The 26071-nt window shown below is 37.9% G+C and overlaps 1 protein-coding gene across 2 annotated transcripts in view; it reads left to right on the forward strand.

The window, feature by feature from the left end:
• Positions 1 to 17911, forward strand: part of gstcd (glutathione S-transferase, C-terminal domain containing) — a 49344-nt gene extending 31433 nt beyond the window's left edge. Inside the window, exons 6-12 of one of the 2 annotated variants that reach the window (XM_041983513.1) lie at positions 1672 to 1787; positions 2141 to 2185; positions 2495 to 2623; positions 6659 to 6792; positions 10992 to 11022; positions 13536 to 13605; positions 17446 to 17911. In XM_041983513.1, coding sequence (XP_041839447.1) covers positions 1672 to 1787; positions 2141 to 2185; positions 2495 to 2623; positions 6659 to 6792; positions 10992 to 11022; positions 13536 to 13605; positions 17446 to 17636 — 716 coding nt within the window. In that variant the 3' untranslated portion in view covers positions 17637 to 17911. Of the gene's footprint in view, positions 1 to 1671; positions 1788 to 2140; positions 2186 to 2494; positions 2624 to 6658; positions 6793 to 7055; positions 8324 to 10991; positions 11023 to 13535; positions 13606 to 17445 lie in introns of those variants that run through there. The other variant, XM_041983514.1, reaches the window with a different exon arrangement.
• The last annotated feature ends 8160 nt before the right edge of the window (positions 17912 to 26071 follow it).

The following is a 26071-nucleotide window of genomic DNA, read 5'->3' on the forward strand; positions in this document are numbered from 1 at the left end:
TTGCTACATGTGGAAGTTGTAGCAATAATAGATGCAAAGACTGACTCTCAAAAACCTCATCAGAAAACATAATCCAGGATTTAACTGTCAGCCAGAGTTAAATTATGAGTTTTGGAAGGTATCTTGTAATGTAACCAGTGGCAGACCCTAAACATATTTTATATTTTTCAGCTGAAAAGTCAAATATTTCCCTTAGAAGTAATCGTGTTTTTAAAATGAAGTCTTTTTGATAGTGTATAGCTGTTGAGCTACCCAAATCAGCTTCATCAGCTAATATCACATTTCCTATTGAAATTGTTTTCAGGCAATATTTTGGCACATTTATGTGTGTGTCATCATGTATGTTGGTGGTGTGTTTTTCTTTTTTGCGGACCTGCATGTTTCCTGCTCACTCCTCCTCGCTGTTGTTCATACGTACAGACATGTGGTTCTTGTAATAACACAAATAGGAGCCTCATCTGCTGTTTCCAACTTGTCACAAGAAAAACACAACAGTCTTCACAGGATAATTTCTGCATCATGTGCTGCCTCCTGTACGATCTAGGCAGCTGTTCGCCCATAAATCCTCCCTCACAGCTTCCTGCTGAGCGGTCCTTGTGTGAACAGCAAGTCCAGACCAAATTTTTCTGATTTTCTCCTGGACATCTCTGATGTCTGTATGAAAATGGCCTAAATGTGTGTGAGGGCATTTTAAAGCCCCTTAAACAAGGCTTCACTTGGACATAGAAGTGACTGAGCCCAAATAAATTATTCATCTGAATGAATAGCAGGCTCAGTACCTTGCAGCTGCACTGTATTGAAATATATCTTATTTATTGATTGATTGATTGATTGATTGATTGATTGATTGATTGATTGTGCTAAACCTGCAATGACATCAGCTCAGTGACTACTCGGTGGGAGAGGCTAAAGTCTAGAAATCTGTTCTTACATGTCTGCTCTCCTGATGTCTCACATAAAGCGGTGTGAGCGTGAAAGTAATGGAATAATATTTTTTTTGCTATTCCATCTGTCTGAAAATGAGCCTGTGACTCAGGGCTAAATGAAAACCCCATCACTCCAAATTTATGGACCAAAAATTTCTTCTGCTCTGCACGCCAACAGCTCACTACCAACATGTTGCACCAGAGGCTGCAATACACTTTGAGTTAATGGAGTTCATACTGCTACAAAAAACAGTGGAAAGTTTTGTTATAAAGATATACTTGATTTTGGCTCAGAGACCCATTTTTTTTTTATCATGAGAGATTGTTTGCACACCCTCATTTGCAATTGGCCAGACTCACACTGATGAGAGAACGGAGGCCTTTTCATCTTTGTGCTATAACTATTACATGAAATCATTGGTTGTGAATCATGATCTGAGCCTTTTTGGGGGGGGAAGAGCACTTATACAGATGAGGAAGGAAAGACATTATACTGATGAAAAATGTGTTGTTTGACTTTTAACAAGTTTTCTTAAGTCAGAGCTTTTATATTGTAATGTTAATCTTGACTGGAGCCAAACAAGCTAGAAAGTAGCCTTTTATTATCCTAACAAAAGTCCCTTTACATTCCTCTTTTTATTCCTTAACAACATTTTCACATGAGTTGGCTTCTAAATATTGTTGCTTTCCAAATTATTCTCAAATGCAATAAGATTTTTTTTCCTTCTCCTTCTTTTCTTGGCAGGCAAAATGTCAAATATCCGAGCAGTCAGGAAGATGCAACAGCTGAATAACTTGGTTGCCATGGTTACAGAGCTAGCCAGGCCAGGAAACACGGTTGTGGATTTCTGCAGCGGAACGGTACTAATATCCATCCATCAGTCCAGCATTGCATTTGCCATTATTGCTCAATCTGACCGTGGCTGCATTAGATGGCTGCTCTGTTAGCAACCAACTCAAAAGGAACAAGTCCTTATATTCTCTCTCATTTTTCTTTCCCAGTTAAATGCATTTTGCTGTTGGCCTTTGCACTCAGATGGACTAGTCATTACATTAATGAAAATACCCTCTCAGAGCAGTACACTGCTGCATGTTTTTAAAAGGTCCTTAGAAAAAGCAGCACTAATCATGCCTCTGCTGATGCTATCTTTTGATATTATGGTCTTGTTCTGTATTTTTATTTCCTTTCTTATTTTCTTTATACCATCTCTCAGGGCCATGTTGGGATTGTTCTGGCTCACACACTTCCACATTGCCAGGTAAAGTGTGTTTGGAGATGTTTGCCCTGGCTGGTTTAAGAAAAGTTTTTGTTTTCGCATCTTGTAGCATTTTACAGACTAAGACTAATATGTGTAAATAACATGGTAATAATTATTAAACAGTGACTGAGTGGTCCTCTATTCTAGAGGCCTTGTCTTTTATTTAAAAGTAGGCTCATTATCATATCTGTTTAATTAATATTTCTGTTTAATTAAATGCAATAATAAACATTGATGTGCATTATAGGTCTCTTAAAATCTGCAAGTGTGAGGTTTTTCTTTTTTTCTTTATTTATTTTCTTATTCAAGATCATCCTCATAGAAAACAAGGAGGAGTCCTTGGTCAGGGCCCAGAGTCGCAGCACTGAGCTTGGTCTGAAAAACATCTGCTTCATTCAGGCCAATTTGGATTATTTCACGGGACCGTTTCATGTTGGGGTGAGTGTAACTAGTCACAGCTTTGACAAACATGCTTGTTGCATATTCTGTAGTGGTTCTCGGATTCTGTAGACAATGTAGTAACGATTCCAGGTAACCTAACTGTCAAAGACTTAAATAAACTGCAAATGGAATCTGAAAGCAAATGTAAAATTTTTCCCACCTAAAGGCAAAATGGCTGCACACACACGCACACAAACACACACAGCCTCAGGATAAAGGCAACATTAGCATGCTTGTTTGACATGTTAGAAATAAATAGCTGAAATAAAAATGGTTGGCTTCGTCTTGGGACTTGTGTGTGCTTCCTTTTTGCTTCTGGGTGCGAATGGAATTGTGTGGGTTTGGCACTGAGCACTGGGAGTGTGCATTGTTTAATTAAAATTGTCACATTATTATCTCCAAAATTATATAGAATTTAATTACTTAGATTTAGTTTAATATGTAATTTTATGATGTGACCTTAGTCCAATTTCCATAATAGAAGGTTCCATAGAGTATATTTAGGCAGAAATGTAAAACAATATTCAAGACATTGTTTTATTAATGTAGAATAGCTTGAAAAAAGGTGTCTTTTACCTCAAAGTGACAAGTTGATATCCACAGCTCTAGCGGGTCCTCTCAGTGTTTCTCTAAAGGCCATACGGTGCCCCAGGGTCTTTTCAGATTTATCCAGGTGAGACATGTTCAGTTTATTGCAATTTGCAGTATGTGCCTATGATAACATGACCTGTGTGAGCAGCTGGAAATGGCAACGCCAACATGGTGTAATTCGGTACAAAACACTGTTTTCCCAACATGTGTCACACATGAGAACACAGCAGGGTTTTGGGGCAGCTCCTCCACCAGCAGCCTACCCCAAACAAACAAAATGGCAGCCTTTATCTACTCTGATACTGATTGGGCTAAACTGTGTCCCTTCAACAGAGCTCTTTCCCATCTAACAAAAAAATCCTTCACATAAAATCTTAATATTTTCTGTTATCAAATATATTTAAAACAAACACAATGATAAATAATTATATTTACAAAACTATAGCATAAGCCTAAAACCTATGTTCAGACATTTACCAACCCAGATGCATCTCACCCATCACACACCTTTCTCAAAGCCCCTCTCACAGAACCTTTAAGTGGTGTTCTGGCCCACGGGGAAGCATTTCACTATTACCTTCACCTCTTACTGTCTCACACCATGGACACTTCACTACCACCTCTGTCCTTCACAGGCCGCTTCCCATCCATACGCAGCAGCTGTGTTTAATTGGATCGTTAAATTGTTCAATAAATACCATTAATTATTCAAACCTCTTGTGTGCAAATTTGCATGCAAAGAGTGCAAAATGTGCATAAACAACGTCCCAAAGTTTTATACAATTTGTTCCTTTTTACTACACATTTCTTGGTTGCCACATGATAACAGTACACCCTACAGTGTGTTGAGGGGAAAAATGGCAGAACAATAAACATTTTTGTCCATAAGATTACAGATAATTTTCCATCACACTGTCTATTTAAAGTTACCTTTTATATAAATAAAATGAATCTAGTTATAATAATGGTCATTATTATTTAGAGTTAGGTGCTTAATTACCACAGCATAAACAATGTGTGACATCTTATTCTTTCATAATCCCAGTTTCATTGTAAGGTGTCGTCAGATGTTTTTATATTTAAAAAGAGCCGAACCACATATCACACAGTCATTTGCTACTCTTTTTATTTTAAAGAAACTGCAAATGCCAGCTTGTAATTACTTTAATGAAGATGGCTTTTCGTGTACTGAAGTGAAGCTTTTAATCAGAACCCTTTTAGTGCCCTTCACTTCTCTCTATCAGTGTGTCTCTCGAAAGCCAAAATTCAGTTTTAACCAGAGAAGCACTGAAAACAGTAATGTCAGGGTCAAAGGTTCTCCTTAGGGAGGAATGTAAAATCCTAATTTGTTCATGTTTTTCTGTGAGTATCCTCCATCCAATGATGAATTTGGTTTTACTTTATGCTCTTATGCTAGTGGTGGGAGACATGTTTGGAAAGATAATAAACATTTAAATTTCTGGTAAGTGCTTGTGATGAATTTTAAGTTATCTTGTTGCTTTGATTATGTTAAGCAAATGCTGTTTCTTAGTATATATATTTATTTTGCACACAACTAGCTATGAAAACAGAAAAAAAGCCTCTTCACAACACTTAAGCATTGAGTGGCTTTCAATAACAATTATGAGTTCTGGTTATAACGCCCACCTTCGTCTCCAGACAGCTCTTGACTCTTCAAACTGACAATTACTTCTAATCCAGAGCAAATAGCTCCTAATCTGTCCATGTTAGAATCTGCATACAAAAAACATAATAAAACCAGTGATTGAAATCTTTTCTTCTTACCTCATGTAGGCTTTCTAAACTTCTATTTCTATACAGAGCTTACTGGGATTTTCCTCGTGAAGGTTGCAGTTAGTTTGTCTCAGACTGGTGTTTCCCTCCAAGCACATTAAAAAGGTCAATCTTTTCTTGTTGTGTGTGGAAGCCCACTTATAGAAGAGCGAGCTGTACAAGTGGCTTCACTTAAACTTTCAATGGGGCAAATAGGATTATATCTATATAAGTACCTGCTGTAATAAGAAGGAGCTTTTGTTCCAGCATCATAACTCCACTGAGACCTGTTCCACTTGGCAAGAAAAAAAAAAACAACAAAACAAAACACGCAGTCCCACAACACATGGGGACGTTTTTAGTAGCCTAGCCCGAGAGCTTGTACACAGTTATTAATTCTTTTTACATACAAAGTTATAAGATTAATTCACATATGAAATACGTGCTTATGTTTGTCTTTTTCTGCACTGCTAGACATTTTGGATAAGCCTCCTCCTGCATGTCAACGATAACCGGAAGGATCCACCAATCATGGCGATTTTAAACCCTTCATGTATTATACATGGTCCCATTTTTAGTCAACTTCATTTATTTGGGCTAATTATGTTGAGGTGTTCATAATCCTTGGCAGCGTCTGCTCTTACAGGCTGGCAGCGGGTTTAAACTCGCAGCACTTGTGGTGAAGCAGCCTTTGCATACCTTGTATTCAGTTTTATCTTTTGTCCTGTCTGATGACATCGGGCCACCTGACTTCAAGAAGGGGAAAAGTTGTTCAGTTTGAATTTTGTTTGGATTTTTAGTGTTTCACTAATCATTATATTGAGTTCTTAACATATCTTCAGGTACATTTGGTGAGAGGACACATGCAGATGTGTAGCTTACACTGAGCGTTACAGAGCCTGTCTAGACATTCCAGTTACTTCATGTCAAAGTGTCTGTATCTTCTCTTCTCCATTAGTACAACTCCCAGCATTTGGCATAAACCTGCCTTGATCAACTCTAAACTCCTTTGCTTTGGTACTGTTGTCAAGGCAACATACAGTTGTTTGAGACTCACAGATGCCAAGTGACAACTTCTTGAAAAACTAGGAGAGGTTGAGGTGGTGGTTTGCTTTGCATGGGGTTAATTTCAGTAGCTACTGTCACATCAGGCTGTTGTTAATGCATTTTATTTGGACCATTAACAGAGAATCTATTTAACCATTTTTCGCTTGAGAGGAAATCATCTATTTCCACCACTAGACTTCAAATATTAAACTCATTATTTTTAAAGAGCTGTAAAGTAGTTTTGCAGACATACTCTGCAGGAAAACAAGACTATCACATTGGTTATTTTAGTCCCTTATCACCATCTGCTACGAAAACATAGCATCACTAATGTATAGGTTGGTGTTTATCACCATGCTCGGTTTATCCACTCGATGGGAATCCTGGTGCATTCGTGCCTCCACTTCTAAAGAACTAATCCATTTTGTTTGCTTTTGCTTCCAGAGTCTGCACCTTTGCAAGTAGAGATGTATTTAACTGAAGTAATCAATGGTATTAAGTGCATGTTCTGAAGAGCTCTCAATTTCATTCTTGTTGTTAAGGAGTGTTTTTAAGAACACGTAGGGTTTATTGGTTTAAACTAACACATTTTTGGGGTTGTCTCTGCCTGTTTCAACCCAGGTTGCCCTCCATGCATGTGGCATTGCAACAGATATGGTTTTGGAGCACTGCATCCAGGCAAGATCCGCCTTTGTTATTAGTCCTTGTTGCTACGGCTTCATCCAGAATGCAGTCAAGTTCACCTTCCCCAAGAGGTTTGTAACTGCTCACTGCACCTCTGTTCAGTGTCGGCTCTCTAAGGTTCTGCTTTTAAATATGCTGTTTTTGATCTTGTTAGCTTCCTGTCTGGGTAATACTGCCTCTCCTTTCTTTCGATCTCTTTGTGGTTTTTTATTTTTTAAGTTTGTCCTCACACCTCCAGCTTCCCTTTTCACACTTATTTTCACTGTGTTTCTTTGTGACATAGTCTTAATCTGTCTTGTCACTTCTTTTTTGTTCTCCTCGTGTCTCTTATCAGCACCAGTGACAATTTGAAGCAGCAGTGTCACATCACCTACTCAGCAGGATCTGTCCCTGACATTTTCAGTTATGTCAGTGCCTGAAAACAGGCTTCTCTGTGCATAGATGTTCATTTCTGTTCCTCCATCCTGGTTACAGGAACAGAAATAAACCACTATGGACTATTGGTAATGTGGCATACAGTGTGTGGTCTCACAGAGATCCAAAAATTATGAATATCTTGTTGCTTGTATGATGTTGTTTGAGTAAAAAAAAAAAAACATAAAGCCCCACACAATGAAATAAAAGACTGTGCACTTAAATTTTGTTTACTCTGTTGCTATGTTGACTAATGGTAGTGTAATAGCTTAAGAATCAAAACAAGGTAGACGGCTGCTAAAACCACTTGAAATGGTTGAGTTCTACAAGACAACAGTGTTATGTAAGATTGATTATGTAACACTAGCAAGGTATGATGGAGATACTCTTGGGGCCAATGTTCTCCAGTCCTAAAGATAATCCAGATTACAGTGTGTGGAGCCTTTAAGGATTTTACCAGGTTCCCTACCATTTTTTCACCATGTTTTTAACTGCTCATTTTTTTACTTTCCAAAAGCATTGTCAGCAAAAACACCAAACTAGTGCTGGTTTCCTAAATCATTTTGCATCACAGTTGTTGACCCATTGATTTCTCAAACTCTGTAGTCTATTTCAGGGTTGCATGCTGACCAATGAAATTGGATTGTGAATACAAGCAGCTAAAATGAGCTTCTTTTGTAAGTCTGACATTTTGCGTATAAACTAAAACTGTGGTGAAAGGCGTCTTTTTTTTTACAGATATGAGAACAACGGAATAAATAACAAATGTTTCAACTGTGAAATTTGATCAGAACTGCTTCCCTGATCAGACAATACACCGTAGAAATAAGCATCACAGCTGTAGGCAAGCAGACGGGATGCACACATGATGCAGTTAGTGTAAATGCTTCTTATCTCTTAGTTTGGAGGCTAACAATAAACTATGATACTACTACTCTCCACCCATACAATCTCCCTCTATTACAAACCCATAACCTGACGTTTTTAAGTAAAGTCCAGCTGCATCACACTCCGCTACCAACAGCTTAAATGTGCTCTGAAAGCCTTCTTGCAATAGAACAATCTACAAAATCTGAAATTGAACCTCTCACTACACCTCATAACCTTTTCCATCACAAGAATGGAGATTAGGCACACTCATGGCAGACTTTGAGATCCACACTCCTTGGATTTGATGGCAACCAGGCAAACACAGCTCTTACTCCACAGCAAGCAACAAAGGCCTTGGCACAGTCCAATTATCAGGGCATCAAATTTTCATGAGTTACAGTTCAATAAAAGTTGAATCACCTATAGCTTTTTCTATGAATTCATTTTTCCCCTCATCGTATTATCCACACTTCCATTTCCAGCACATGTACAGTAGCATTTCTTTTCACTTGGTTTTGTTACATCCTTACATCAATATATATATGCGTGTGTGTATATATATATATATATATATATATATATATATATTTATATTTCTGATGATGGACAGAAGTGCAGCACTCTACATGTTTGCTAGTTGCATGTTCCAGACCTTATCAGATTCTTTCCTTCAAACTACAGACTAAATTTACAATAGAAGTAAATGTAAGCATCTATTTTTGCATCAACTCTGAGTGGCCTTTTCCAGTAATGACCCAGCCTCCCTTCCTGAGTGGGCTGGGATGTGCTCCTTTCCCCTTAAAGAGTTTGTTGGTCCAGCAAATAAACAAATGGTAGCATTCACTTTTGTGTGTAATAAATTAATAATATATGCTGGCTTTCTTTAAATATATTTATTTATTTGTTTGTTTGTTTGTTTGCCATAAGTAACCACACAAGTGTTCTGTTATAACAAGGGAGGATAAAATTATTCAATATTTTAATTAAAAAAAGTAATTTATCTGCACTTGGTCTATCGTTTGCTGAAGTACTTTTAAAATCTCTTACCAAATACAGCATAGGGCAGAGCTCTTTTATTGGCAGCGTGAGTTGGGCTTTCACTGTGGATGAGTACTTGAACTGCCAACTGTTTTATTTTTATTTTATTAGGGGGGGGTGTCATTAGTTACACATATGTCAGAGGATGGAGGTGAGAATATGTTTTGTGCACAGTATGAAGGTCATACTGTGTTGTCGGGAGATTTCCCCCATCTACAGTATAAATATTTAAAAGTTGTTTTTATTTTTTAATTCTTTTTCTTTTCTTTTGTTGTCTTGACACCTTATTCCTTCCGACTACTTATGGAATGTTAAAGAATGACAAAAATTGTCTTTGCAGCTGAAATGAACAAGAAGAAGCTGTGTTTCTGCAGGGCAGAATGTGAAGAGGCCCTCTGCACCTGACTCTGTCAGTCCTGACACTTTTAGTATTTTTCCCCAAGGTTATGTTCCAGGTATTCATGTAACCACTCTGCAGGTGTAGACATTCCTGCAGTTCTCGGGTTTTTATGAGCTGTGAAACATTTAAGTTGAATGCACTGCTTGACTCTGTGGGATCTGACTTGCTCCTAACCTTTGGCCTGTCTTATGTTGTTTTTTAATTAACATCAACCATTACCCAAACCATGCTGCTTTCAGCTATTGCAAACAAACTGACTTATCGTAAAAAAAATAATGAAAGTCCTTCTTTCCCATGGAGAAAGTGATTTTTTTAAGAAATATTTGTATATTTATAAAGTTTTTTTTTTAAAGGACCCCCTTTATCTAATTAAAACCATTTAAACTTATGACTGCCTTGAGTGCTTTGACGAAATACTCAGCCTTCCCACCCTTGGTGTTTTGTTGCTTTACAATCCTTAATTTGAATGGGCATGTTTTGGGGGCTTTTCGGACCTACGCAAAGTAGTCCAAATTATTTAGATGAAATAAAAAGAAAACTTGAAAAATTCAAAAATGTAAAAACTAAAAGAAAAACAAAAAAAACACTATATGTAAATGTAATTGCCCCCTTTGTCTCACAACAGAATGTTGTGCCTCTCACAGTTACTTTTGGAGATCATATGATTTAATTAATTAAATCAAGCTGCGCTCACCTCTGTGTCACATGAAGTATGATTACAGCTGCTGTACGATGCTTCTGTCTCTGCAAAACCATTAAGCAAAGGGGCATCAACAAGCAGCACAATGAGAACTAAAGCCCTTTCCTAGCAGGTTAAGGACAAAGTTGTGAAGAAACAAAAATAATAAATTGCATTTATAAAGCACTTTTTAGACACTCAAAGCGTTCACATTGATACACTGGTGGTAAGCTACATGTTTAGCCACAGCTGCTGGAGCAGACTGATGAAAACATGGCAACCAGTCTGCAATAGTAGCCTCTCAGACCGCCACTAAACTTTCATACACCAGTGGTGCCAACACTGGAAGCAAGGTGGATAAAATGTCCTGCCTAGGGACACAACAGCAGGTTGACTAGGATGAAGGATCAAACCGCCAACCTTCCATTTATTGGACGACCATCTGATCCACTGCTGCCCAGATAAGGGCTAGATAGTGTGGAAAGGAGAAAAAAAGTCAAACATTTAAACTTTAGAGTATATTTAAATACATCATTAAAAAATTAGATTGCACTAAAAGACATCTGTGAGAATCTCCAAACATGTGGAAGAAGAAATATTCTGGTCATGTGAGACAAAAATTTCTTCTCTCATCACCCTGAGAACATCTTCCTCCAGTGAAGTACGGTAGTGGCTGCATCATGCTGGGATCAAGTAATATAGTGCCCACCCCAAATTTAATTTTAATTCCGGTTTGTATGGAAACAATATGAAAAAATACCATAGAGACTGAATACTTTTATACTTTACTATAATATCATCTTCATCTAAATTCATCTGAACACTTTAACATAAAAGAATGTTGTTTCTTTTTTTTCTTTCTTTTACAGCAAAAGATTCAAGGATACTCTGACATATAAGGTATGCTTTAGAGACTTTGTTTTTCATCCCTTTTACTGTATGTGCACATTAATAGAGACTGTTCAGTGTGTTGTGATTTATTGCAAAAAAATATTGGTTGTTGGAATTTTCTATAGGTTTTCAGTTTCATAGCCTGACACCAAAAGATGTATTATGGAATCTGGGGTAGTTTGTTTAAAGGTTATAGCTTCACATGCCTGAACCATAGATCAGTGACCTGTTATAAGGTGAAAGTATTCTCATTCCACAGTTGACAGCATCTAGCAAACACAGGCCAGTAAAGACTCAGACAAAGGAGCAACAAATTGACAAGCAGGGGCAGCTGGGTTGGGTTGCTCTTTTCATCTGTGAACCCATTTTTAAGATTATTATTAAGAACAATATCTCTGTACTCTTCTTATAAGTTACTAGCAGGTTTGAAGCAGAGTTTTGGTGTATAAGTAACATTAATTCTGTGATAAATGTATCTCTGTTTCTGCTTTGCCAAGTTAGACTTCACTCAAACCTTTTAATTGGATGGTAAAAATGGAATTAATGGGATCTCAGCACTAATCGCTGTCTTAGTAGCAAATAACCTTCAGGTCCTTGCGAGGGAAAGCTGACACCCTCCAGTCACTCAGCCCCTTATCGCTCAGCACAGACACACCCCTACACTCTGAAAAGGCCTATCCCACGGTGATGTATGGGACCTGTCAGTGCCCCTGTGGATAATCTGTGCAGAAGGTGCTGCAGGTCCTAACCATAGCAACCTCAAGTTGACATATCACAACATCGGACCACCGCAAACTTCTCCTCTTTTCTATAGTAAAACAAAAAAAAGGTGAAAACAAGCCAGACTTTTAGATGGGTTGAAAAGGCACAGAAGATAGGTTGTTATTTACAGGACACTGGGAACTGCAGTGTGCTTCCATAATATGCTGGGGTTTTACAACCATTTGTGCTAAAGTCTAAACAGAAAACAAAAAATCCCATTGTGAGAAGCTAAACATGGAGCTTCGGATCAGAAGAAATCCATATTCTGTCTAAACAAGCGGATGCATTTTTTGCTACTTTAAACCTGAACTCTAAATCTCCCCTGTACCAGTTTTTTTTCTTTCTTTCAGCAACCATGTTTAACATTTGCTATTTATTTCAGAGAAAATATATTTTCAGTCTCTACTCGCAGACAACACTTGCAGAAATAAAAGCTGCATTGTATCGTTTTATAGCAGAACCATTGCTGTCCTTCTGGAGCTATGGTAGTTAAACCAAATGGCACTCTGACAAACACTGACAAATGGCGCTGGAATAAAAGGCTAATGGTGTGAGGTGTTGGCGCTCAACGCTAACTTTAAGGACCTGTTCCGTGGCCTTGCATTCAGCGTTGACCCTGCGGAGTGAAGAATGGGATCAATTAAAGCTGAGGCAGGTTAGAGATGACTTACCGCTCTCCTGAGTCACCATAACAAGGCAACTCCGGAACAGGAACTCTTGTCCTTTACCTGGATATAAATTACCGGAGTCTGTTTGGAGAGTTGATATGTGCAGATTTCACCCAGGAAACAGCATTTGAATTTACTCTATTTCCTCATGTGACCTAATGAAAAAACTAATATGAATATGGAAAATGAATCAAATGTCAGCAGACAATGACAGGTAAGATTATTTTCACTGCCTCTAATGACTGAAATGGCAGACAGAGTGACTGCTGCTGGGGTTTGAATAAAACAAGAACTACCACAGGAGGCTTGTTAGAGAGCTGGGTGCCAGTCCTGGTGCCAGAAGAAAAAAAAAAAACATATCTTTGGAAAAGATGTTTAACTTTTATGAGCTGACAGATTTTTGATGTAAGAAGATAAATTATTTCCAAGTTGATTCCATTAATACTAAGCTCATTAATGAATAGAATAGAATAGAATAGAATAGAATAGAATAGAATAGAATAACTTTATTGTCATTGTACATTATACAATGAAATTGAGTGCAGTCCTCCGCGGTGCATGTGTAAATAATGGGATTTCAGTGTCATATTCCTCAACTGTTTATCCAGAATTTCAAATCCTTACACATCAGCAATGTCATGTGGTCCCTTTGTGTCCTACAAAACATTGCGATAGACTTTGTATTTTCCTTGTGTTGACTATATAGTGGCCGGGTAAGTACACAAGGGTACAAAAAGGATGACTTTATAGAGGAGGAGTTGACCCACAAATGTGTCATTTATCATTATTATCATCGGATGCTTTTTTTGGGGGGGCAAAAATATGGTCAGTATTATTGCCCAACCCAAAAAATGAAGGCTGTTCAGGCATTTTAGCATATGTGGTGAAAAGATAGCTCAAAAACTGGATGTAGTTTCTACAGATAATTTGATTGATAAGAACGTTTTCCGGCCATTCAGCCAGTGCTAAGATTGGCTTCATGGCTGCACAGATCTATAAGGCATGCGGGTGTTGGTTAAAGAAGTGAATTCATTATAAGAACTAATAAATACATTGTAGTGAGAGTTTTGCTGATTTTTGTCATTATTTTAGGAGCATATGGTCCTCTGTCGCTTCGCAGACCAAACCGCTGTCCAGCTCCCACCTGAGAGGCGCCTCATTGGTACAGTTTACTATTTCTTTCCACATGTTCTTACAGCTCTATGCTTATTGTTCACCACAAAAAGTGCAGACATTAACAGTAAAGTTAGTATTGCTATTGTTATTATTATGATTATTCACTTAGTAGTATTTCATATACAGGGTGTGCAGAATTATTAGGCAAGTTGTATTTTTGAGGATTAATTTTATTATAGAACAACTATGTTCACAATGAACACAAAAGACTCATAAATATCAAAGCTGAATATTTTTGGAAGTTGGAGTGGGGCTTTTTTAGTTTTAGTATCTTAGGAGGATATCTGTGTGTGCAGGTGACTATTACTGTGCATAATTATTAGGCAACTTAACAAAAACCAAATATATACCCATTTCACTTATTTATTTTCACCAGGGAAACCAATATAACAACTCAAAATTTACAAATATACATTTCTGGCATTCAAAACAAAACAAAAACAAATCAGTGACCAATATAACCACCTTTCTTTGCGAGGACACTCAAAAGCCTGCCATCCATAGATTCTGTCAGTGTCTTGGTCTGTTCACGATCAACATTGCGTGCAGCAGCAACCACAGCCTCCCAGACCCTGTTCAGAGAGGTGTACTGTTTTCCCTCCCTGTAGATCTCACATTTGATGAGGGACCACAGGTTCTCTATGGGGTTAAGATCAGGTGAACAAGGAGGCCATGTCATTATTTTTTCTTCTTTTAGACCTTGTCTGGCCAGCCACGCAGTGGAGTACTTGGATGCGTGTGATGGAGCATTGTCCTGCATGAAAATCATGTTTTCTTAAACGATGCTGACTTCTTCCTGTACCACTGCTTGAAGAAGGTGTCTTCCAGAAACTGGCAGTAGGACTGGGAGTTGACATTGACTCCATCCTCAACCCGAAAAGGTCCCACAAGCTCATCTTTGATGATACCAGCCCATACCAGTATCCCACCTCCACCTTGCTGGTGTCTGAGTCGGAGTGGAGCTCTCTGCCCTGTACTGATCCAGCCACGGGCCCATCCATCTGGCCCATCAAGACTCACTCTCATTTCATCAGTCCATAAAACCTTAGAAAAATCAGTCTTATGATATTTCTTGGCCCAGTCTTGACGTTTTATCTTGTGTGTCTTGTTCAGTGGTGGTCGTTTTTCAGCCTTCCTTACCTTGGCCATGTCCCTGAGTATTGCACACCTTGTGCTTCTTGGCACTCCAGTGATGTTGCAGCTCTGAAATATGGCAAAACTGGTGGCCAATGGCATCTTGGCAGCTTCACGCTTGATTTTCCTCAGTTCATGGGCAGTTATTTTGCGCCTTGTTTTTTCAACACGCTTATTGCGACCCTGTTGACTATTTTGAATGAAATGCTTGATTGTTCAATGATCACGCCTCAAAAGCTTGGCAATTTTAAGAGTGCTGCATCCCTCTGCAAGACATCTCACTATTTTTGACTTTTCAGTCCGTCAAATCTCTCTTCTGACCCATTTTGCCAAAGTAATGGAAGTTGCCTAATAATTATGCACACCTGATATAGGGTGTTGATGTCATTAGACCACACCCCTTCTCATTACAGAGATGCACATCACCTGATATGCTTAATTGGTAGTAGGCTTTCAAGCCTGTACCGGTTGGAGTAGAACAACATGCATAAAAAGGATGATGTGATCAAAATACGCATTTGCCTAATAATTCTGCACACACTGTACTGTATCTATTATTAATTAACCTTTTTGCAAGGTGTGGTTTGACCTCCCTCTGCACCAGTATGAGCATGCTGAACAGTCTCAGGTTTTTTGGCAGGTAGGTTGTTCCAAGCATCTTAGATGCATCATCTTGAGCAGAACTGTTCTTATATCACTCTGTCTGCCTGTTTGAGCTTGATGCATAGACTGTGTATTAGTAGTGAATTTGGTTACCGACTGTCAAAAGCAAAGCCAGTGCAGAGATGCCTTGAAATGGTCAGTAGGTGCTGGTTCCAATTCATCTCTGGCTTCTGTTGACTTCCATTTAAAAAAACATCCAACTTCTGTAATGAAATACCAGCATTGTAGGTTTTTCCCTCAAGTTGATATGTTTTCAGCTAGTTTAACTCCTGATCAGTGTTTTGTGACGTTCTTTTAAAAGTAAGGACATAGAAGTACAATTAAATTAGATCTCATAAAGCAGGATGAAGAACATCAGTGAGACATATTGACATGTCACTTTTAACTTCATAACTTTTGATAAAGTTACACAAATAAAAAATGTACTTTCTTTTCTCTCTGACAGTGATCTAACTCTACTGCTGTACTTTTTTTTTTTTACAAAAGATCTAGACTTTTTAAGATGTATGAAAAATCCTGATGCAGGGATTTTTACAGTGTGACAAACAGCTGCAGTGAACAGCTGCCAGATCAGTGTCAGATTCTAAGGGAAATGTGAAACATCCAGACATGTTAAAGCTTCATCTTTGCATTTTATTCTGTTGAGGACTCTTTTCACCCTGATTGCTCTCCAGTTTATCAAAGCTTTCCTCTGAATTTGAGAAGGCTCCCCATTGCCTTATCAATCTGAGCCTCTTTATGTCTACATGACACCTCCTGTCACACAATGGTGTCTGCTCTCCGTCATTGAACAGACCTCAGCCTCTCATGCTAACATTTTCTGACCATGTTTAATCCCATCTCTCTTAAGCCTGCTAGTCATACTGTGACCGTCAACAAGGTATGGCAGACCAAAGCTCACATTTGGCTTGTTTACCACCTGCTATCATACAGTTAAAACCCCAGAGTATGATTGAATACTGAGTTTAATTCCTTAGGGAGAGATGTGATAATCCAGGTTCAGCTCCTGATGTATAAGTGGCTCCTGTAGAGTTCTGATGCACATGGAAGATAGAAATAAACAGACATCAGAGAGCATAACCAATAGTGACATTCCAATAATTGTATATATCAGCTTAAGTCATGTGTTCATCTTTTAATGTTAATATTAGCCATTGGATGTGATATATGCAGATGACACAAAAAAACCAAAACACATTTTCTGATTTTAACAGCAGTTTTTTTTCCCAAAAAAAACTGAAATCATTCTGATCAGAAATTCCAGCTGACATGTTTACATGGATGCTGGATAAAGGGATCAAATCAGTTGTGTGTTTACATGCTGGACAGATTTGATACAATCATAACGTTTCTGACATGTGCATTGCATAGTAGTTCAAAAAGTAGTTTTTTTTTTTTTTTTTTTTTAACCTTTTGACCATTGAAATTCTCAATAATCCTTAACTTTGAATAATAATAATATATGTTGTACTTTTTTACATGCTGCACTTTTAATTTTATTCTATATTTATTTGCAATCATCAGGCTGTTTTTGTTTGTCATGCAAAACTATTTTTTCATTATTGTGTTATGTTACATGTACAGAATTATTAAGTATAAAATGTCTACAATTCAGTCAATTTTATCATATTATGAATTATGCGATTGCCCAGGATGTCTGTTGTTGGTTTGCTGCAACCACCCATTATTTTTCTTCTTTACTTAATCTGCATTAGTTATTTTTTATTTGAATGATAAAAAACAAAAACATTTTGCTGGGTTAACATAGTTCTCTGTTTTATTTCTCAAACAGGCCTCTTACCCCCCCAAAATACTGTCATTTATCAAATATTAGTAGAAAAACCCATTAGCAGTTGTATTCGCTATGTTAGAACCAGCAATTTATTGTAATTATGGGTTTGAAGTGTAAATCTGGACTAGTATGAAATTGCATATGAAATTGTGTGCCTTCTCACCTCTACCTTTCAGAAAAACTAAGGGTTTGATGATGATGTGTGAAAGTATATCTTTTGCTTTCGTACCACTCCAGGCAAACAGTGCATGGGCTTGGTTGACTTGGATCGGTCATGGGCAGCAGAGACTTGTGGGTACTCGGTGCAGGTTATGACTATGGAGCCTGAAAGCTGTTCACCAAAGAACAACATGCTGGTGGGAAGGCCGCCGCGGAGGAATGGACAGGGCATCATTGCTGGCCAGCTGGAGGCACAGATGCAGGATTAGGTCTGCAAGCACTAGTCTTCTAAATGGTCCGGGTTGGATGAAGTGCCCTGCATCTTTGGCACCCGGGTTAATCATGGCTATTTTTTCATCCAGCCTCAACAGTGAATTTATTTTTTACAATCTTGGTTTTATGAGAAATAGTTTTTTTAATATAAAAATAACTGCATCAATGGAAGAAGAATCAATCTTCCAAAATGTACTTCAGCTTAAACTTTAAAGCAACACCTGTGTGATTTTTTTTATTTTTTTTATTTTTAATAAAGAAGCAAACAAGCTGTGAGAGTGATTCCTTTTCTTCCGTTAAAAACCCTATTGCCACTTGGTTGCAATAAAAGAGCTGAAGCTCCTCTCACCATCTGCAATGTTATACTTTGGTCTTTGCTTACACTGTGTGATCAAGCTGTCTGTGTACACAGAAGCAGCAGGAATTACCTGCATTGTTATTTAAGCTCGCCATACATCCACATTTGGAGAAAATCTGCATATGCTCCATTGAAAGCACTCAGTAGTCAACTCCCACTTATTAACAGAAGAAGAAGAAATTTAGAGTTAAGAACTCATCTGCAGTTAAAGATGAGATGGGAATCACCTTTACCTCATCTCACCTCCCTCTCCTCTTAGTGTTTTAATGAGTCCTAGAGAAAGAACGAGGTGCATACAGAGAGGGAAATTGGATTTAAACTCCCATATCAGTTCAAATATAAGGTTTTTCATGGTTCTACAGAGAACCTGATTGTTTCTCATAAAGAAGCAATTAGAATAAGGTATACCTCAGCATCAATGAATATTTTATTATTCTGGCAAAAGGTCAGTATGCTTGATTAGTTGTGTGCTGTTCAGAGACTAGTCCCATAAAAACACTCAATACTCTGTTTCTTCACTTGTGTTCAACATAGGCAACCCTAAAGATTTCATTCTCGCAGGTGAAGCTGGTCATTTGTTTCTCTTAAAAATCCTTATTTGTCACCTTTAAAGTGAATGCCAACTGCTTGAAGAATCTGGAGAGGTAGCCAGAGATGCAAGCTTTCCCAGCACAAGCTCATCAGAATTCAGTCAGCAGAGTCAATCTATCCTGAGGTGAATGGCCACAGACACAACTCCTTCCAAGGACTGGGATTATTTCAAAAGGAGACGTCTGACTCACTGTTCATGTGTGTGGCTCTGCATGAGTGCACATTACTGACATAAAGATGGGTGCAAAGGAGGAGAGGGAGCAGGTGGCACCACTTAAAGGTCCCATATTATACACTTTATTCCCAATCTGAGACCATTCATTAATATCTAAATGAAATATTTCCGCCATGGTATGGACAAATCGACCCTCAGTTTGAGTGCAGCGGCTTCTCTTCACCTCCCTCTTTTTAGCAGCTTCAGAAATGTGCCGTTTATGGTGGGCGGAACCCTGGTGGAGCAGCTCAGCTGTTGGCTCCGCCCATCGCATCGCCCGTCATGAGGTGATTGACAGGTTAGGCCTTAGCGGTTACTAGACGCTGATTACAGCGTAGTGAAGGATAAACAAACGTCGGAACACCGGAACCCATTCCTGAAGCCCCCATTACCGACCCAAACCGCGACGCACGGAGAACACAGCTAGCTACGCTCATCAATCTGATGCACAATGGCACCGGATACAAACAGTAGAAACAGTGACTTGGCTACATTTACAACAGTGCTAATATATTTTCAAGCTATCAGACTAATAAGGCCGAAACGATAAAATAACTGCCAGCTCTTACCTCTCCAGCTGTGTCACGGACAGTTGGTATTGAACCTGGCTTCAGCTTCAAACGGTTGGCGAAGCCTGCTTTCCATGCCCCCATGTTGTGGAAACAGTCCTCTTTGAAATGCTGGCCACAGACATGCAAAACCTTTGGAAGTTTTCCGGGTACATTTCCTCCAAAAATAAAATTAATCCACTCAGTCCTCGTGGGTTCAGTGGATGGAAGTAAAAAAACGTTTTCGTGTTCATTTATGCAGCCACAAACAGAACAGTGCTTCTGTCGCTTAGCCATGTCCGCTAACGAGGGTTGCCGAAGAGGGAAAAACACTGGGCGCTAGGTGATTTTTAGAGGGCGGGCTTTGAGAGCCGGTAAGCGGGTCCATCGCTCTGTGGGGAGTGGTTATTGTCCCTTATGACGTCTTAACGTACAGGCTTTCAAACTCGCTCAATTCAGCGCTTACTTCCCTAGAGGTGGAGCAGGGGGGAGAGAGAGCGCCTGAAAGAGTTTCACACTTACGGGTCTCCTACACATGCGGGGGGACCAGTATGACTGTTCCAAAACCATTAAAAAGTGAATTTTGCATAATATGGGACCTTTAAAGCATGCATGAGAAAAGTGGAATGGTAAGGGGAATATTAAAGTGTGAAATGGGTTTATTGAATCCAAATAGATAGCTAAAAGCGGGTGAGAGTAGGTTTTCTTTGTTTAGGCAAAGAGAGGTATTTTTATCAGAGTAATACAGTATGCTAAAACTATTCATTAGTTATGAATTTGGCGGACTGACTTCAGTTAAAAAAGAAGAAGAAGAAGCTGAATCTAAACTGTCTTGTAGGAATGCAAACTTGGCGCTATGTCTGTACTTCCCATGCAGAGATGCAAATCTTTGCATTAGTTAATGTTTTTTAAGTATCAGGTAATCTTTATGATGAAGATAAAAATGTCAAAACCATTTGTGGATCTTTTAAATATAGTTTTGATGCTGTTTTTGCAAGAGAAATAGAAAAGTAATGCAGCTGTTGCAGTATTATTTATCTCCTGTTTTTACCCACAATTCAGCTTGTCCTTGTGCTTTTGGCAGCAGAGGATTATTTTTTTATTTTGGTGTATTTGTTTCCATATGTCTGACAGAATATATTTTTTTCCATTTGACAATTATTGGCCTTGTTTATGTTGCCATGGTTACTGCAGTAAGCAGGAACAAACTACACCTCCATGTGAAATGGATATAAGGAGCCTTTAAGCTGCCCGTCATTATCTTTTCTTTTTTTTTTTATCCTGCTTGCTCTTTTATTTGCAGTCCCATCTTCACTGACAATGTGTCTTGTATTTTACTGTCATAATTGTCTAATAAACAACACTGAGCATAATGACGTAAATCCTGAATGGTAACAGTTGTTGTGTATACATTTTTTTGTGATCACCTACAGGACCAAAAGGCCCAGATACTCTTATTTTGCACACCCGAATGTTATGTTTTTCCTTATGCCTCTCGTGGTACATGTGATATTGTCAACTATGTTTTAAATATTATTTTTTTCCCCATTGTTTGAATCTGCTCTATCAGTACCATGTCACTACCTTTGGCAGGTCACAACAACCTAAAGGTCATGCCAAATGTTTTAGAAGACAATTTTAAGTTATGTTTTTATTTTATTTTTATAGGGCTTCCATATCGATTTTGGCATTTCTGTTTACTAAAATAAAACAACTAGAATTTCCCATTATATTCCTTTTTTAATAGTCTGTTGAAAATGCAATATAATGACTCACTTCTTGTAAAGGACTTCATGAAAGAGTAAGGTCACTCAGAAAATTCGCTATTTTATTTATTATTATTATTATTATTTTTTATTGTTTTGTTGTTTTGAGGGGGTGGGGAGGAAGAAACACACACACACACACACACACATATATATATATATAATTTTTTTTTTTTTTTTTTTTTTTTTTTACAGGTTATTTATTCGCTTACAATTAAGCATTATGGTTAAGTGCAATACAGCTTGAAATGTGGCTACAAACCCATATAGAACCAGTATAAAGTTGGGTAGATTTGTCAAAAAAAAAAAAAAAAAGAATAAATAAAAAAATTGTTTATATTATTATTATTATCATCACCATCATCATTATCATTATTGTTATTATTATTACTTTTAAGACTGAGCACACATCTACAGACCCTCACCTGTGGTCAGAAGGGTTCGTGGAGGCACTTAAGGACCATTTTAACACCTGGAGTGTGGTTAAAGCATCACTACACTGTGGGCCCCTTAGCGATGTGGGCTGAGCTCCCTCCTCTTCACTCTCCTGACACACGACTGCACACTGTCACACAGCTCCAACCTCTTCATCAAGTTTGCAGATGACACAACTTTGGTGGGTCTCATCAGCAACGACGACAAAACAGACTACAGGACGAGGTGCACTGCCTGGCCTTGTTGTGTGAACACAACAATCTCTCTCTGAGCATGGTGAAGATGAAGGAGATTGTTGTGGACTTCAGGAGAACACGCCCCCAGAATGCACCTCCCACCATCAATGGTGCTATGGTGGAGTGAGTGAGCAGCACCAAGTTCCTGGGTGTGCACATTACAGAAGACCTCTCCTGGACTATCAGCACCACATCACTAGCCAAGAAAGCCAAGCAGCACCTCTGTTTCCTCTGCAGACTGAGGAAAGCTAGAGTCCTGGTCCCCATCATGTGCACCATTGAGAGCATCCTCACCAGCTGCATGGCGTCTGCTTCATGTCCTGCAGGAAGACCCTCCAATGCATCGTGAAAGCAGCTGAGAAGATCGTCGGGACCTCTCACCCCTTTCTTACCGGTAAAGCCGTAAAGACCCCATCCATCTGTCACACAGCTTCTTCACCCTGCTGCCATCAGGAAAGAGACTGCAGAGCCTGTGGACCAGGACCAACAGACTGAAGAACAGCTTCATCTATCAGGCAGTCAGGATGCTGAACTCTCTCTCTGCTCTGCCCCCCTTCCACACACGCACACACACGCACCCACCCTGGACTCTGATACCCCCCCCCCATCAACACTTGAACTTTTTACACCCTCAGGTTGACACACTCAGAAGCAAGCACACAGCCACTTTATTCACTTTAACCAGACCATAAGCGTTTGGCAGTATAACCATAAACATATATTGCACTGACTGTAATTTGCCTTGTCTTTTTAATCATCATTTTACTTACTTAGTGATAGTACTTTTTTGTTTGTTTTGTTTATTGGCTTATACTTTTTGTATTTCATCACTCCTAGATTTGAGAGAACCATAATTTAAATTCTGTTTGTCCTGTGCATGCTGCAGAATGGACAATAAAGTTGACTTTGACTATCAGATCAATTCAGAGCCCATGAATACCTAAGTCATGTTCCTGTATAACTGCACATCATGGTGACAGATTATAACTCGTCCACTTTTTATTACATATTTACACACATAAAACATACATCCAAAATAACATCACTGTAGAACACAAACAGAAGTTGAAATGGGCTGTAATTTCATCAGGTTTGCCCATAATGCTAAAACAATAACCAATATCCTGCCTGCAGCTATATGGGCTCTCTTTCCATTTTCTCAATCACATGAACGAACTGTTCACACCATCCTCTGTAATACCCCGCCTCTCTTCAGTATTGCAGTAATTTCAGTTAAAGAAAACTGTTGTTCAGCATTTATTGGCTCCCATACTCCGATACATCCAGCAGCCTTTGTTGTCAGCCCTTAGTTTGAAGAAGTCATCAGCTGTGTTCGGGGTGAAGATGACCAGACGCTGGTGTCTGTAAGAAGAAGAAAAAAAAAGTAGAAAATCAAAAAGGAAAACTAAAGGGATGCACATAAAATGTCATCATATAAAAATCATTAATAATAAAACTTTGGTCAATACATATAAAAAATAGCCATTTACATGCAAAAAAAAAAAAAAACTAAAGCAATTTCAATGAATATTAAAATTATGATACTTCAATGTGTTTTTTGTCTTTAACAAACTTATTTCCTTTTTGTGGCACTCTACACACTTTAATAGTATAATAATGAAATATTTATCACTATATGGTTCCACTATTCTTTTATTAAACTTTGTTTAGCAGCTATAAGCAATAACAACTTCTCCCAGATTTAACTTAGTTTTTTTTTCTTTGTTCTGGGTGAACTTAAAATCCACTCAGTATTGTTTGCTATGTAGGCGCCTTAAGGGGATGTTGTTGGTAATGAGGCATGATTTGAGGGATCTGCATTACCCAATCCATGATATTTGATGTAATAAATCATGGAAAGACATTCTTACACATGATGATTGATCATCTAATTATACACAAACGACATTTCTCCGATCACTTGTTGTCAAACCTCTTTGCCACCAAGCAGATTTATTACCAAATCACTGACAGGGCGTAACAAGGCGAACAGCACCATGAATCAGAAGATGGGAACAACTGTGAATAACCAGCAGTATCTGTATTAAACCTTCCTGTCATTCATCTCCTGGCCTAAAATGTGGTGTTTGTTAGTTTGTCTTTCCACTGTCTGAATAGCTACAGCCAGACTGTCCCATCAGTCAAACAGGAAGGAATCTGCTTCCAGACTTTAGGGAATGTGTTAGTTAAACACTCTAAAAAAGTGATTCATTAGGTCTTTCATCACCATGTAATTCCTATTGTGTTATGGTGTGTTTACACAAATGAATTAATTACATGAGATAAAATTCGTGGTTCATATTCACTCAGTTTCTAAAATTTCTTTCAGTGGATTTATGTTCTTTAAACTTGATGAAATTAGAAAAGTCCTATCTTATTTTTATCCTACTCCCATCTTTAAAATGTCTCCAGAAAAAGTTAAATGGTTTCATATACAATGAAAAGCAGAGTTTTAGTCTTTTGTTGTAGTATTTTTTGAACTAGTAAGTAATGTATTTGCAGAATTCAAATTCTTCGAACTGTGATAAAAAAAAATATTGAGTGAAAGATAGTTAAATAACTGTAGATCATATAAAAGATGACAATTACCTTTGCTCAATAATGTTTGTCATATAACAAAACAAACAAAAATATATGCAAAGCATTGTGTTAATTATTTAGGTGTACACACACACACACACACACACACACACACACACACACACACACACACACACATATATATATATATATATATATGTATATATATATATATATATAGGTGGTATATGATTATTGAGGTAAAGTTTTCTTAGAAAACATAAATAATGATATATTTAATTTATTTCACAAACCACTTTTTTCTCTTTTTTTTTTTTTTTTTTTGGACTTCTGCTTTCTCATTTTTTTTCATTCAGTTGCAGCAGCTTGTCGTTTAACAGTTTCCAGCTCATCTTTCCTCATCAGAGTCTGTTGAGCTGACATCTGTTCCACTTCTGCTCTTTGCAGAGCATTTTTTATACCATTAATCTCACTTTTATGCTGCTTTTTGAGTTCAGTAAAGAATACTTTGCTATTTCTTAAGCTGTTCCTTCAAATTCAAGGCCTTAAACTCTCATTTTGCATCAACTTCCATTTGCAACACATTTGGTTTTCAAACAATGATTTTGTCCTTTTGATGAAGTCTGCATGGGCACTCTGACTTGGTCTTTTTATTAATCACTTTGTTTGCAAAGAGATAGTGACTTTGTAATTTGAAACAGAGCTTCATTAGATTTCATTAAGTAAAATTCTGGACTGTAGGCAGGTCAGTCCAGCACCCAACCCCTTTGCCTGGAAGTCATGCCATTCTAGGTAGTTTAGCATTGTGTTGCCAAAATATGCAAGGTTTCTCTGAAAAAAAAAGAATAAGTGTCTGGTTAGGAGCATATTTAAATACTTGCAGATGTGCAAGTTGCCACTTTCATGCACCCATTCTATCAGAAATTCAAGTGTCTTTTAACTGGTTACTGATAACAAACCAGGTGGCACTCCTCTTATCTGGAGGATTTTTATGTATGTGTCTTAGGCAGATAGATGTCAGCAAATTCCTTGAATAGTACTAAGATATGACAAAGGTGATGAAATATCACAAGTTTTTGCAATTTTTTAGGAACAAGATTCTGAAATTATTCAGTAGTTTGAAGATGAATTTTTTCTTTTTGTTTGTTTTTTTTTTATTTGCTGAAGCTCTGCTTCTTTAACTTTATTTCCAATCACATTATTTACTTGCTGACTAATTTAATATAGTTGCTCTTAGTAAAATGACTGTACCTTTCAATGCCACTGACTTTTCCAGCCTTTAGTTGTCTCTGTCCCAACTTTTTGAGATGTGATACTGCCATCAAATTTAAGAAGAACTTACATTTTTTATTCAATAGTAAAAAAAAAAAAAAAAAAAAAAGAAAGAAAAAAATCTTTATTTGATGTGTTTTCAATGTTTTGTTGTGAGTAATACAGCATCCCAACTTTCTTGGGGATGTACACAAGTTTGTGTGTAATTATACTCGCAAATTCATGTTTCAGTCCACACACGGATATCAAGCGATTCAAAACTACGTTTACAATTTTTACACAAAAAATAATATAAATTGTGATATTTTACATTGATTTCTCCTTCAGACTCTTATTTGATCATTTCTGCTCTAAAAAGTCTTCTTGCGTATGTATGTCCATGCAGGGCCTTGAACACAGATTTGTACGTGAGGTTTGGAGAATCTTTTCATTATTCTGCCTTCTCACATCCACATAGGTGCTTCTCTAAA

The sequence above is a fragment of the Melanotaenia boesemani genome, chromosome 4 (genome assembly GCF_017639745.1).
Source record: "Melanotaenia boesemani isolate fMelBoe1 chromosome 4, fMelBoe1.pri, whole genome shotgun sequence".
NCBI classification, from domain to species: Eukaryota; Metazoa; Chordata; class Actinopteri; order Atheriniformes; family Melanotaeniidae; genus Melanotaenia; species Melanotaenia boesemani.